At 38.2% G+C, this 15,886-nt stretch overlaps 1 protein-coding gene and 1 pseudogene across 1 annotated transcript; both read left to right on the forward strand.

Annotated features, from left to right (window-relative positions):
* Window positions 1-1,533: 1,533 nt before the first annotated feature.
* Gm32719 (predicted gene, 32719) lies at window positions 1,534-7,607 on the forward strand. Its single transcript, XM_030247026.1, has 4 exons — window positions 1,534-1,556; window positions 5,105-5,232; window positions 5,401-5,880; window positions 6,400-7,607. Exons 1-4 carry the CDS (start codon window positions 1,534-1,536, stop codon window positions 6,501-6,503), a joined length of 735 nt encoding a protein of 244 aa, XP_030102886.1. The 3' UTR covers window positions 6,504-7,607.
* The window catches only part of Gm9269, a 37,105-nt pseudogene continuing 23,685 nt past the window's right edge, over window positions 2,467-15,886 (forward strand).

The following is a 15,886-nucleotide window of genomic DNA, read 5'->3' on the forward strand; positions in this document are numbered from 1 at the left end:
CCATCCAGTTTTCTCCCTTCCATCTGCCTCTTCTGTCTCTTTCAACCCCGTTCTGAGTGAGATTCAACCATGCTCATTTGTGCCTTGTCTTGTTTATTGTCTTTCGGTCTATGAAGTGCAGTGTGGGTATCCTGTACTTATGGTTATTATTCACTTGTAAGTGAGTACGTATATGCATGTCCTTTTGTCTCTGAGTTACCGCATTCCAGATATTAGTTTCTAATTGTACCCATTTCTCTGCAAAATTCATGATGTCCTTGTTTTTCATACCTGAGTAGCACTCCATTTTGTAAATGAAACATGGTTTTTGTGTCCACATTTTAGTTGAGGAACATCTGCATTCTTTCCTGTTTCTAACTGTTACCAATAAAGTGCCTGTGAACTTAGTGGAGCAAATGCCCTTTTGGTTATATGCCTATGAAGGTACCCTAAGTGTAGTACTTCCTCCTGCTTGCTATGTTTTAAATTAATGGAAGGAGTATTCAACGTGTTTCCTCATCCCAGGATGGAACCTTAAACAAAACCTGCTGCAAATTGGTCCAAGCGAGGCAGGGTCCATTAATTTAGAAGCCAAACTTCACAGGATCATCCATATTGTGCTGCTTCTAGAAACTGAAAGATGAAAATAGCATAGTCATATATTCTTTCTCTATGGTTTCAGTTTAGCACCACTCCAGCCATCTTTTGACAGAGTCAGGATCCCAGGGAAGACTCTGTGAGAGTTCCTTGCCTTTAAGTGGTTCAGGTTGATGCTTGAATTGCATTTTGTGACCACAGGTTGTGGAGTAAACTAACGTATTGAGAAATCTGCCATGGAGAGATGCTTACAGGGAGATGAAGTACCCAAACTGAGAGATGTATGAGAAGTTACAGGAAGAGCACCATCTATGCCTTAAGCAATTTAAGTCCAATGTGTTTGTGACAAAACTATAGGATTTGGTGTTTCCCCTGTTGTTTTTCTTACCTTTGTCCAATCTTCTCTCCCTATGTGCACATTCCTATCGATTGGAATGGAAAGGGGTATTCAGTGCCAGTTTATGTTGGAAAGATATAACTTGCTGTTTGATTTTGCAACTTTGCTTTCTGATGTGGCTGTCATGATACTGTCTTGAGTGTCAGCAGAGACTTTACATATTTGAACAGTGCGGGAGCCTTTCTAGATTCATCTTGGGGAAGGTGAAAGTGTATATACACTCAAAAAATTTCCTTTTTCTTTCTTTCCTTTTTTTTTGTTTATCCTATAATTTAGATATTCATTATCACCCTGATCACTGTCCCTACTCTAGGTCCCTGCCCTCACAGACTCCCTCCTCCCAATCTCCTCTGTTTCTTTTTTGAGTGGGGTTGGGGCCCCCTGTGTACCCCGTGGGCACATAGGTTATAGTCTATTTTTTAGGATGGCATATGCTCATGACATCAATACTGCCTGAGGCTTCAGAGTCATTGGATTCTGGGTGTTGATGTTTCCCCAAACTCTTGTATTTGTTTTGAAATTTTTAAATAAATAGGGGTGTTTTGCTTGTATGCGTGAATATGAATATCATGTGTGCCTCATCGTTAGTGTTGTTTGAAGGTGGACTCAGAAGTCCTGTTCATAAAGCCATGGGTCACGTGAATGCTAGTATTGACCACTGTTATCTGGAAGACCAGCAAGAGCTTTCCATGGCTGAGTTATCATTCTCTCCTGCCTTATGCTGCTTTTTATGTTCAACACCATATTACTAATATTTTCAGTCCATTGGTCCATTAAATGTGCCTTGATTGCCAGTAAAGTTTTACTAATGTTGCAGTTTAAAGCGGTACACTTCCTGTTTCTGCTAGATGAGTACAGAAGTGCAGGGAATGTATACTTCTTTGTAGGAACTGTAGTAAACAACTGAGTTCTTTCTATCATTTTTGTCTCCGTGGTTGATTTTTGCAGTGGAGTAAATAATTAATATGTAACCTTTGCAGTCCTGGAATTTGTTACATAGAACAGACTAGGATCCAGCTCAATGATGTATACCTGCCCGTGACTCTGGGATTAAAGACATAAACAAATACACCCTGCTTGTCCATGATTTTTCTCATTAGTGATTCTTCTTACAAATTATGGGATATGTGCTCAGTACTGTTGATCTGTTTCACCCTACATCTCCCTCTCAATTGTAATTCCTCTTGAAGACTTTACCCTATTTATTTAAAATGTTCATAAGCAACACAGGTGAAACTTCAACTCAATTTCCTTTAAAATGTTATGGTACTTAGATTATAACTTCTGTGTCAAGAAGTCAGTGGAGGAAACACCAGAATTGCATGAATATATGGTCAAGGAAGCGCACATTTACTTTACAGTGATGTCAGTACCATGCTTTGTGATGTACACATGTATGGGATATTTTAGGATGCAGTGACTTATGATGATGTGCATGTGAACTTCACTGGGGAAGAGTGGAATTTGCTGGATCCTTCCCAGAAGAGTCTCTACAAAGATGTGATGCTGGAGACCTACTGGAACCTCACTGTTATAGGTATGACTGTAAATTTTCTTTGCTTTTCAAAATAGTAGGAAAACATGTCTCTTGGTTAGTGATGGTGCTCTGTTATTACAACTGAGAACAAGGAAGACTGAGCTGAATAAATAGTGTCCAGTGATGTGAAAATTCACAGTACCTTGAATTTTGCCTATTCCCAATACTGGATCATTCATTTTTCTCGTACTGTCTTTTAGGCTATACTTGGGAAAACCATCATATTGAAAGACGTTGTCAAAATTCAAGAAGAAATGAAAGGTAATTTTCACGTGAAAGCTTATGCAATTATGCCTCTAAGGAAATTTTACTATGATACGGAAGCTCTAAAGAAAAGCAGGAGTGTAAAATGTCAATACTTGAAGTGTAACTATAGTTACAATATTTTTTAAGATTTATTTATTTATTATATGTAAATATACTGTAGCTGTTCTCAGATACTCCAGAAGAGGGCATCAGATTTCGTTATGGATGAATGTGAGCCACCATGTGGTTGCTGGGATTTGAACTCAGGACCTACGGAAGAGCAGTCTGTGCTCTTAACCACTGAGCCATCTCACCAGCCCTAATTACACTATTCTTAAAAAACATATACTGCCTCGATGTAGTTATCTGATTTATCTATCAAAGCATTCCTCTTTTTTAAAAAAAGATGAGGAAACATTGCCTTAAGAGATACCTTTATTCAATTTGTAGCTCTATTAGAGCTATACTGATCTGACAATGTGTATAGACTTACAAGACTCAGATATTGCACATCGAATAGTGATAAATATATATCCAAAACCTTCCAATAAGCAAATAATCCATGGGAAAGTTGGTGATACTCATAGTCTTATAGTGAAATTGATCATTTGTTTAGGGTACAGTTTATGAGAGTCAAGATTGTTGTCATAGGAGAAACCTTAATTCATATATTACATGTCTATGAGAACAAAAGTCAAACAGTGTGAATGCAATTTATAAACCTTTCATCTGTTACTCTTCTTTTAATATATATATCATGTGTCACAATGGATAAAAGCCATGTGAGCAAAGGATATTGAAAGAAGCAATGTACCTCTTTCTATTCCTGAACTGGGAGCTAATTGTCAGATTCTGCCTTTGGTAGACATTCTGAATATGATAAAAGTTTGCAATCAATTGGTTTTCTAATTTTACTGGGAACTTCCCCAAGCTCACACTGTAGAAAATCTTTATGGGTACTAGGAATTTGGAAATTCTTTTGTTTGTCCTAGTTCACAGTCAAATGTTGTACAATTCATGCTACAGGAAAAATTACGAAAGCAATTACTGTTATAAAGCTATGAGTTGTTCTATTATCCTCATATAGATGAAATACATCATATAAAAATCCCATATAAAAAGGATGTTATAAATGTCAGCCATGTAATAACCATCACAGATATCTCGAAAGATGCAAAACAACCCATAATGAGGGAGAACACCATGAACATATGAAGTGATAAAACCAGATGATCTGGTCCACCTTTATCAGTAGACCAATTTGTAAACTTTATTCATCTTGATGAAATTACTGAACAAAGAAATTAATGTAGTAAACATATCACATGTGCCAATTTTCATTGCAGGTATGTAAGTAATCATAGTGGAGAGAAACTCTATGAATGTAATGAACGTTCTAAAGCCTTTTCATGTCCCAGTCATCTGCAATGTCATAAAAAAAGAAAAATTGGAGAGAAAACACATGAACATAACCAATGTGGTAAAGCCTTTCCAATACCCAGTCATCTTCAATATCATAAAAGAACCCATACTGGAGAGAAACCTTATGAATGTCATCAATGTGGTCAAGCCTTTAAAAAATGCAGTCATCTCCAACGTCATAAAAGAACACATACTGGAGAGAAACCCTATGAATGTAATCAACGTGGTAAAGCCTTTGGAAGACCCAGTCATCTCCAATGTCATAAGGGAGCACATACTGGAGTAAAACCCTATGAATGTAATCAATGTGGTAAAGCTTTTACAAGTCACAGTGGTTTCCAATATCATAAAAGAACACATACTGGAGAGAAACCCTATAAATGTAATCAGTGTGGTAAAGCCTTTGCACGTCACAGTTATCTCCAATGTCATAAAAGAACACATACTGGAGAGAAACCCTATGAATGTAATCAATGTGGTAAAGCCTTTGCACAACTCAATAATCTCCAATGTCATAAAAGAACACATACTGGAGAGAAACCCTATGAATGTAATCAATGTGGGAAAGCCTTTGTACTACTCAGTAGCTTCCAATTTCATAAAAGAACACATACTGGAGAGAAACCCTATGAGTGTAATCAGTGTGGTAAAGCCTTTGTACGTCACAGTTATCTCCAACGTCATAAAAGAACACATACTGGAGAGAAACCCTATGAATGTAATCAATGTGGTAAAGCTTTTACAAGTCACAGTGGTCTTCAATATCATAAAAGATCACATACTGGAGAGAAACCCTATGAATGTAATCAATGTGGGAAAGCCTTTGCAGATCACAGTATTCTTCAGTATCATAAAAGAACACATACTGGAGAGAAACCCTATGAATGTAATCAATGTGGTAAAGCCTTTGCACAACTCACTAATCTCCAATATCATAAAAGAACACATACTGGAGAGAAACCCTATGAATGTATTCAATGTGGTAAAGCCTTTGCAAGACCCAGTCTTCTCCAATTTCATAACAGAACACATACTGGAGAGAAACCCTATGAATGTAATCAATGTGGTAAAGCCTTTGCACAACTCTCTAGTTTCCAATGTCATGAAAGAACACATACTGGAGAGAAACCCTATGAATGTATTCAATGTGGTAAAGCCTTTGCAAGACCCAGTCTTCTCCAATTTCATAAAAGAACACATACTGGAGAGAAACCCTATGAATGTATTCAATGTGGTAAAGCCTTTGCAAGACCCAGTCATCTCCAACATCATAAAAGAACACATACTGGAGAGAAACCCTATGAATGTAATCAATGTGGTAAAGCCTTTACAAGTCACAATGGTCTCCAATGTCATAAAAGAACACATACTGGAGAGAAACCCTATGAATGTAATCAATGTGGGAAAGCCTTTGCACGTCACAGTAATCTCCAACATCATAAAAGAACACATACGGGAGAGAAACCCTATGAATGTAATCAATGTGTGAAAGCCTTTGCACAACTCAGTAGTTTCCAACGTCATAAAAGAACACATACTGGAGAGAAACCCTATGAATGTAATCAGTGTGGTAAAGCCTTTGCACGTCACAGTTATCTCCAATGTCATAAAAGAACACATACTGGAGAGAAACCCTATGAATGTAATCAATGTGGTAAAGTCTTTTCACAACACAGTCATCTCCAATGTCATAAAAGAACACATACTTTCCCGATATAACTGTCTCCTGTGAGGCTATTCCAGTGCTGAGCAAATACATAAGTGGATGCTCACAGTCATCTATTGGATGGAACACAGGGCTCTCAATGGAGGAGCCTGAGAAAGTACCCAAGGAGCTGAAGGGGTCTACAACCCTATAGGTGGAACAACAATATAACTAACCAGTAACCCCCAGAGCTCATGTCTCCAGCTGCAAATCTAGCAGAAGATGGCCTAGTCTGCCATCATTGGGAAGAGAGGCCCCTTGGCCTTGCAAACTTTATAAGCTCCAGTACAGGGGAACTCCAAGGCCCAGAAGTGGGATTGGGTGGGTAGGGGAGCAGTGCAGGGGGGGGGGGAGTGTATAGGGGAACTGTCTGAATAGCTTTTTAAATGTAAATGAAGAAAATATCTAGTAAAAATTGAAATATAAAAAAAACATACTGGAGAGAAATCTATGAATGTAATCAATGTGGTAAAGCCTTTTCACAATTCAGTAGTCTCCAATGTTATAAAATTACACATACTGGAGAGAAACCCTATGAATGTAATCAATGTGGTAAAGCTTTTGCAGGTCACAATCATCTCCAATATCATAAAAGAATCCATAATGGAGAGAAACCTTAGAAATATAATCAATGTTATAAAAGCCTTTTCACAAAGTTATTGTCTCTATAATCATAAAAGAACCCATATTCGATAGAAACCTTATGAATGTAGTCAATGTGCTAAAGCCTGTGCATATCCCACTCGTCTTCAAAATGTTAAAGATTCCACACTGGAAAGAAACCTCATAAAAGCAATCAATGTGGTAAATAAAGACTTTTTACAACTCTATAGTCTCCATTATTTTTAAAGAACACATAGAAGACAGAAACCTTTGGAAGGTAATCGATGTTGTAAAGCATTTGATGTCACGGTCATCTATGATGACTTAAAAGATCACATACAAGTGAGAACCCATGTGAATGTTATGAACGTAGTAAAGCCTTTGTATGTCATAGTTCTTTAGGCACACACAAGACAAACCACACTGCAGAGAAACCCCAATTTAAATGTTTGCTTTTCTGAGAGTTGGTTTGGTCATGAGATCTGTTCCTAGCCATTGAAAGGCTGAGGGAGAAACCCTCTGAGTATATTTAATATGGTAAAGCCTTTGCACAATTTTGTAGTCATTTTCATCATGGAAGAAATTGAACTGGGTAGAAACATTGTGAATCTATTTAGTATGGTGAAGCTTTTTCATTGAACTTCTTTTTATGTATATTTTTCTTTTTATGAGAATATTCATACTGGAGACAGATGCTATGAATATCAGCAGTGTGGTAAAGCTTTTAAGTTGTTGGGTCCACTGAGGTTCAACACAACTCACACTCCAGGACAATGCAAATGATAAGAATTTATTGGACTGGGTGGTGGTGGTGCACTCCTTTAATCCTAGCACTCGGGAGGTGGATGCAGGCAGATTTCTGAGTTCGAGTCCCAACTAGTCTAGAGTGCGTTCCAGGACAGCCAGGGCTACACAGAGAAACCCTCTCGGAAAAAAAAAATTATTGGAAACATACTGAGAAGTTTATCTTCAAAACCCCACCGCCCACACCCAACCTGAGACAGAAAGTTGTATAACTTTCAAACACAAAAGCCTCAAAGTCCTAGGCCAATTTACAGCTACATTTTCTCCCAAATCAAAACTTATTTTTATTGAATGAGTCAATAAATGGTGATTGCTAACTCCTTGTATTTGGTGGTTGTTGTTGCAGCTGCGGGTGGTGTTGGTGTTGGGCTGTGTGTGTGCTTTCCCTTCTTTTGTAGACAGTGAGAGATTATTTACTACCTGTGTTTTCATGTGTATCCTTAACTTCCTCGGTTAGATTCTACCTCTATCTCTTTGTGTTGGTCAGTATGTTTAGAGAGAGGTTGTTTAAGTTTGAGTTTATCGTGGACTATCTTAATTTTTTCCATTAACGGTGTAGTCATTTTTTTACATATTAAAATCCAGGCATGTGTTGTTTCTGCGGCACATGTGTACAAACCCTTCTGGCATCTACAGACTCCAAGAAGACATCTGTGATCTTAATAGATCTTCCTTTATGTTTTTCCTGGCTTTTTACCTTTGCAGCTTTTAGTATTCTTTCCTTGAACTGTATGTTTTGATTATTACACAGGGAAGAGACTTTATTTTATAGTCCCTTCTGTTTGGTGTTTTGATGATTCTTGTGTTTTCTTTATGTTAGGAAGTTTTTCTTCTAAGATTTGGTTGTCAATACTTTCTGAGACTTTGAGCAAGGATTCTTCTTCCTCTCTTCCTAAGTATTCTTATGTTTAGTCCTTTTACAATGTCCTGGATTTCCATGATACTTTATATCAGGAAGATTTAGACTTAACATTTTCATTGTCTGGTTTACCCATTCCTTCTATTGCTTATTCAATGATTGAGATTTTTCTTCCATGTCTGTGTTCTGTGGGTGAACCTTGCCTCTGTAGTTCCTTTTTGCAGTCCTAAATTTTTATTTCCACTATTTCCTAAGTTTTAGTTTTCTTTTTTGCTTCTGTTTCCACTTTTATGTATTGAATAGTTTTTTTACTTCACATGTTGGTGTGTTCTTTCTTGGCTTCATTTATAGGAATTTTGGCTTCCTCTCCTTTTTGGTTTGTGTTTTTATGGCCTTCTTTGTGGAATTTATTGATTTCCTCCAATTTTCTTATGTTTTCCTGGATTTCTCTAAGTGATTTGGTCATTTCCTCTTTACGGAACTCTGTCATCTCCATACATTTGGGGTTAGAGTGTTTTTCTTGTAATTTAGCTTTGTTGGAATATTTAAGACCTTCTTTGACAATATAAATGAGCTCAGAGTCATTAACCAGAGAGTGATAAATGTTGGTCCTTATTACATTATCGAGCACCAATGTCATGGAATGGAATGGCGCTATCTAAGCTAAGTATTCAGCTTAGATTTAAGCCGATGTGTTATCAATCCCAAGGTTGTTCTTTCTCCTTACACTGGATGGGTAGCCAAGTGAGACACTTTTTGATAGAGTTACTTTTTGTGAGACACCTGTTTTTATCACTAACCTTGGAGTCACCATTTAAAAAACAAAACAAAAACTTGATGGTGACAGGGTGACTGACTTTGTAATTTTCCAGCATGTATTTATTCATGTCTTGTGAATGAAGACAGACCAGATTGATAGATATGTAAATTGGGGACTTTAGCTTGGTTCAAGCAATATTGAATTTCTTACTTTGGAGATATGTCCAATGCACTTTCAGGGTTTGGTCAGCTCAGATGATTGTGACACAAGCCATTGGCTGTAGTTTTGTGTCATGTTACAGATCACAGCAACTGATATTGCACACAGGAGCCAGGTCAAAGAGTAATGTATTAATGCCATTTTTTTCTGCCAGATAAGCGCTCTCTCTCTCTCTCTCTCTCTCTCTGTCTGTCTCTCTCTCTCTCTCTCTCTCCCTATATATATGTATATATATATATTCAATTATATTTCATTTTTCCATTTTTAATTTTTTTTTTCATTTATTTATGTACATCCTGTTTGTGTCCCATTGTGGACAGAGAGACAAGGCAGTCCTCTGCTACATATGTGCCTGGGGCAATGAGCCAGCCCCTGGATGCTGCTTGGTTTTTGGCTGGGAGGTCTGAAGTGTCCAGGTTAGCTCCCAGTTTTGTTCTTCTTATCGGGTTGCCATCTTCTTCACCCCCTTAAGTCAGTACAGTGACCTGCCCTTATGTAACATTTCAACCTACAACAATATATCGGTATATCGATCTACATGTTTCTATATCTATCTATCTATTCATCTATATATCTTCAATCTATACATCCTTACATCTATATATCACCTATTAATCTATATATCTACATATCTATATGTATATATCTATACATCTATATAGCTATCAATAAATATATATCATCTATATATCTATATAGCATCTATAAATCTATATATCTATAAATCTATATATAAAAATCTATATATATATAAATCAATCTGTCTATCTATCTATCCATCCATCCATCTATCTATAAGTCTGTCCATATGGTTAGCTTGATTTACCCCTGTCTAAAAGGTCTGTTATTTTCTAGGTTTCAGACGTTCAGCCTGAGAGGAAACAGTATGAGTAACATTTGATCTGATACCAGATCCTCGACTCTGGACCCATATTTTAGATAATTTTGGGGATTGTGATTACATCAGTCCTACCTCCTGTAATCAATCAGTAAACACATCTAATGCCTGCAGCTGGCAAGAAGAAAGGTTGATGGCACTTCAGTTCCCAGCCTTGGTATCTTTGGAAGAGACCATGAAGGAGAGGGAAGAAGAAGCAGGAAAAGGGTCCCATGGGTGGATAGATTGGGAGAGCATGGCCAGGTGGGTGAGCCTGAGAGTATGAGCAGCCTAGGCAGAATATGGCAAGTGCGCCGGGCGTGGTGGCACTCGCCTTTAATTCCAACACTTGGGAGGCAGAGGCAGGCAGATTTCTGAGTTCGAGGTCAGCCTGGTCTACAAAGTGAGTTCCAGGACAGCCAGGGCTATACAGAGAAACCCTGTCTCGGAAAAAAAAAAAAAAAAGAATATGGCAAGTGATATCTCACTGTTCTTAGTAAAGAAGTAGAGAAATTAGCATAGAGGAATGGTATCTGCCACATGCTGGTGCTTTAATGCTTATAATAATAATTATTAATTATTTTATTGTTTTATTATTTCATATTATTTCACATTATTATCATTTACTATATTATTATATCACATTTAATATTTCTTATTTCATATTACTTCATATAATTATTTCTTATTTTATTATTTCATATAATTTCTTTTTATATCATATTATTTCTTGTTATTAATTTACTATCATTTCCTCTCTTCTTCATCTTATTATCATCATCATCATTATTATTATTATTTCATACCTCTATAATTTATGTGGTGGTAAGAAATCCACAAGTAATATTTACCACAACAAGTTGGCTGTAAAAACAGCTTGTGCCCAATGAGTGAAATGCAATTGAAAGTAAGATGTGGTTTTACACACTTGTAACCTTAGAACCCAACAGACAAAACAGAAACATGGCCAACAGTTATCTTCTTGGGATACAGGAAGAAACTCCTCTGGGGTCTCTGATAATAAGGTCACACACATACATACACACACACATACCCCCACAAACATGCGCACACACACATGCTACATACATACATTAACACACACCACAAACATACTGCATACATGCACCACACATACACCAAACACACACACATAATCATGCCCCCACAAAAGCACGCACACGCACATATACCACATACTTACATTCACACACACACATATACCACACATACACATGCACACACACCATGTACAGTAACACACATACACCACACATAACCCCACACAGTCACATACATACATTCACACATATACACATACACCACACATACACATGCACACACACCACATACTTACTTTCACACACATACACCATACAGCCCATGCACACACACCATATACATTCATTCACACGCATATATACAAACACACCACACATACCTCCCTTTTTGATTCTGCTTCATTTTGCTTAACAATGATTTCTAGTTCCTTCTGTTTCTGTGCAAGTATCATGATTTCACTTTTCTTCCTGATTGCATGAAGTCATGTCATGTGTACTCTGTAATCAATTTGGTTAACAAGGGTAAACGCATAAAGCAGGGCCTGGGCTGAGGAATTTGCATTTTGGGTGTTCCACTTAGCCAAGAGTGACATGGCATGTCCCAGAGTCTCTTCTCCCCCAGTGAGCCCCTTGGAGCATGGCTCTTGGCCAAGGTTGTGGGGAAGGCAGGATGAGGAAATCAGTAGCTGACATTGTTTGTATACCTACTTGCCTGGTGATTTCTGCTGCAACCACCAGGTTGTTTGTCTGATGACCTTCCACAGGCTCCACCATCTGCCTGCACTTTGACCCCATGAGTGTTAAATGAGAACTCCTCTAACCTATTGAATCTGGGGGCTTTGAAGCTGTCCTGTGAGATAAGGAGTCTCGCCAGCGAGGACACACACACAGGACACACACGGGTCCTTCTGCAGCATAACTTTAATCCATCTCGAGAGAGAGATGATCAGCTTCTGGGGGAGGAGGCCCAGAACACAGGAAACTCGGTCCTTAAATAGACCCCAAGAGCGGTTGGAGACGTTTTTCACCCTGACTGGTTGTTCACTATGAGCCCAGATGACGCCACGGGACAGGCAGGGCACAAGGAATGGAAAAATACCCTAGCACATGTGCAGACTACTTGTTTACCAGTTAGAACACCGGATATCAGCGCCATCTTGTAATGGTGATTGCAAGGGCGCCTCCTCACATCTCCCCCTTTTATTTAAAAGGCAACAGGCCACCCAGTACTGAGAGTGGAGATGGAGGTCAAATCCCCAGTGTGCAAAAATAGGGGCATTACACAAAACCTTCTCCCAGGCTCATCACCCGGAGGGGTCTTGGTCCGCTCCCCTGTCGTTTTTTTTCCTGGGGGAAGGACACTTGGACACTCAACCTTTATACAAGATGACGTGTCTCCTTAGAATAGGTTCATTTTATGCCACAGAGCCTTTCTACTGCAGTGCTTAGCCGTGCAACCCTCTCAGGCTGCTGAAGCACACTCACTCTATCCCGTGCAATGAGACTAGCCTCGTGGGGTGCAAGAGCTGAGTGGCCAGCGACCTATTGCTTAAGTATAGATAACCATATATCAGGGGAGGCACCGTGTTCTAATGCTGCAAGTGCTTGGGTTATCACCATCTTGTCCCTTTTTGTTTGGGCTTTAAGTTTACAGACCATCCAGAGCAAAAGCAATGCTCCACCACATAGGATCACGGCAAACAAGCCTACCCCCACCCACTCCTTAAAATAAGAAAATGCAGATGAAATCCAGGAGGAGAGGCCCTCTGTCAATGACAGGTCCACTTGCCTCGAGTTGATCCTTAGAACGGCTGCCCTCAAGGCCTCAAGGGTCTCATCGAATCCTTCAGACCAATTTCCTGCAAGATACAAAGAAAGCTGCCTAGATAGATTAGCTGCATGAGTAAAATTTTCATATTGAACACTGGTAATGCACAGAGCACCCAATTTTCTTTCACAGCCCACCTGAGCCAACTGGTATGGGACACCTATCTGTTCCTCAACCAGATCAAGGCGCTGATTCAAAATCATCAGCCCTCCTTTCAACTGGGCACTAGCACCTGTCTCATTTCTTAGAACCCATTGGTAATTTGGCCAAATATTTTCTTTTTCTGTAGCATCTCCTTTATCATTCATTACAGCAAAAATCCAATGGAGGTGACAAAACAAAACCCTTTGTTATTTCTTTTCGAGGAAAAAATATTTGATTGACAAGGTGAAAAAACTATAGGAAATGCATGGTCCGGATGACACCAAGGCATGCTGTGTATAGCAGTAGCATTGTCAACAGACCATCGTGATCTTTTTGGAATAGTCGCATTTCCCTTTATCATAATCGTGGTGATGTTTATAGGTGAAGTTACATTATTTCCAACATCACTTGAGCCTGACTGTGCTCCTTGAGCAACTTGCGTTAAAGCATTAAATAACACTCCAGAGCTCACTTTATTTTTGCTAATGAAATCTGCCAAATTAGAGATAATCTTTTTCTTTAAAAATATTCAGTTGCCAAAAACAAAAGCAAGGTAGAAGAATTGGAATGTACTGTAAAGGTACCGGCCATGATCTTACTATGGCCCACAAAGCTATACTTATCCTTGTCTCAACCATCAGGAGTAAGAATAACAGGATCATCTTGAGATTCATCTTGCTCTTTTACGGTCCTTGTCAGTCGCGTCGGAACCCAAAGTGGATTGTCTTCACCCTGTGGAAAAAACACAAATAGCTTCCCGGGATCTGATTAAGATAGGATCTGGGCCATACCATTTATTATCAAGGACATTCTTCCATTTGACCATTTCACTGGGCGATTGAGGCCATAGTCCGTGCCTTTCAGCTGGTGATCTCCCAGCATCATCCAATTTTTAAAAATTAAGAGTAAATATTATAAGGGATAGAGCCATCTTTGGCGTCATAGCCTCTATCCCCCCTTTTTGTTTTTGTTTTTTAAAGAAGTTTTAATTCTCCTAGTTACCTAATGACCAGTTTGAGTTAGAGGCCTTTATATACATTTCGTGTCCTCCCCAGGACATAGCCTGTGGGAGTCAGTTGCCTTGATGCTAGGTGTAGATCATGATGTTTCTGACTAACAAGAACAGAACATTTGTTTCTAGGGTGGCTTTTCAGCCCAGTCATATATGCTATTTAGATTTACAAAATAAACTGCTAGGACTTATCTGTTTAGTCTTTTTTGCCAGTGGCTAACTTCAGCTTAGGAATTTCTCCCTTGAATAGGAGCCAGGTAATGATGTATGTGCTCTAATATGTTGGATATAAAAAGGGGTGCTCACGCATCAAAATACAATCTTCTATTTTCATCAAAATTTTAGATACTGAACTGTTAGTCAGTTTTAATATAACATGAACAGTGACTAATTACACTTTCAATTGTTTCTCTTGATGAGAGATTGTAACTAGAATGCTTGAAAAGTCATTATAGTCACTTGTGTATAATATATTTATTTATTAATCAGAAATTAGAGAAAATCTTTAAGTTGTCTCTGCAAATAACTATCTTCTAAAACCCAAATAAATATAAGAATCCTGAGTTTGTATCTTTTCCGGAGCTATCTGTAATCTTTATCAGTTAAAGCTTTATGTAAACCTCTATAACACAAAAGCAAATCCTGGGGGTCATTTCCAGGCAACCCAGGACAAGTTCTTAACTGCCCAAAAACAATTTTCTTAAAGGAACAGTATTTTTCTTATAAGTTGCATAAGCAATTGCAAGCTCTGAGATATAATATTGACTATTAATATACAACTTAAAGTTTGAATTTTCAACATTTTTAAACACCATCTTCAGCATCTTTAATTATCTGTGGTGAAACAGGAGGAAACTCAAAAGAATAATCATGTGATTTAGTTCACATATACTTTTCTCTCATATAAAGGCTATTTTTTAAGCACAGTAAATGGGATGCATGCATGCATAAATTTATAGGAAATATGGGAACATGCATGAAAATAAAATTTTAACTTATCTTAGGATAATGATGATCAGTTTTACTTCATATGATGGTATGCAATAGATCAAACATCAATATTCTGCAATAACCAAATTAATGGCTGTTTGGAACAAGGAACAGACACTTATACATGTAAGCACACTCTGTACACTATAACTTTATATAAAGTAGGTAAGTCAAATCGCAATGTATTGATAAATTTCACAGCCTAATTGACCTTTCATGAACTTTGAATTTAAATTTTTTTTTAGAACAACATCTGGCTAGGTCTGTAATAAGGCTCTAAGAAGTGCCACACAAGCCGAGCTGAGGCTGCTCCCCTCCGCGCTCAGCCTTAACCCAAATGCAAACTTTTCTCAATCTGAACACTCTGCCAGAGTCTTCTCAGGTCAAAAATTATCCCTATGTTGAAGTATCCTTAAAGACCTGTTTTCTTGTGTTTGTTCATGTTGTTTAGAAAGACTCTAACCTTGAGTTCCCAATTTTAAGCTAACATTCTGTTACAAGCAAAAGGCTGCCTGCCCCTTTAAGAGCTCCGTTTGTAATCGGTCCTCAGCAAGGCTTTTTCAGCTGTACTTGGCTCCCAGCCACAGCGCTTTTTGCTGTGTAAATTGAGACAGCCAGCAGATTCAACATGAAACATAAAACAGTCAGTCATTCAGACAACGAAACAATCATTCAGACAATGAAACAAAAGACATATATGAATTGACAGACACATGGACAATTTGTTTTGGTGCACCAAAAGCAGACAATAGACAGACAGGGAATAGAACTTGGTGTCTCAAAGGGACACAGATATCTTAACCAGAGCTAAGAGCTCTGAAATAGCTTATTTTCATTTTTTTCTTT

Source organism: Mus musculus, chromosome 12 (assembly GCF_000001635.26).
Source record: "Mus musculus strain C57BL/6J chromosome 12, GRCm38.p6 C57BL/6J".
Lineage (NCBI taxonomy): Eukaryota > Metazoa > Chordata > Mammalia > Rodentia > Muridae > Mus > Mus musculus.

What these genes read in the sequence shown, in the direction of transcription:
- Gm32719 (XM_030247026.1), top strand. Translation starts at nt 1,534, where the DNA reads ATGAATATCATGTGTGCCTCATC. An exon ending in AATATCATGTGTGCCTCATC is followed by an intron (nt 1,557 to 5,104) that starts GTTAGTGTTGTT and finishes ACTCACTAATCT; the next exon opens with CCAATATCATAAAAGAACAC. An exon ending in CCAATGTCATAAAAGAACAC is followed by an intron (nt 5,881 to 6,399) that starts ATACTTTCCCGA and finishes ATAAAATTACAC; the next exon opens with ATACTGGAGAGAAACCCTAT.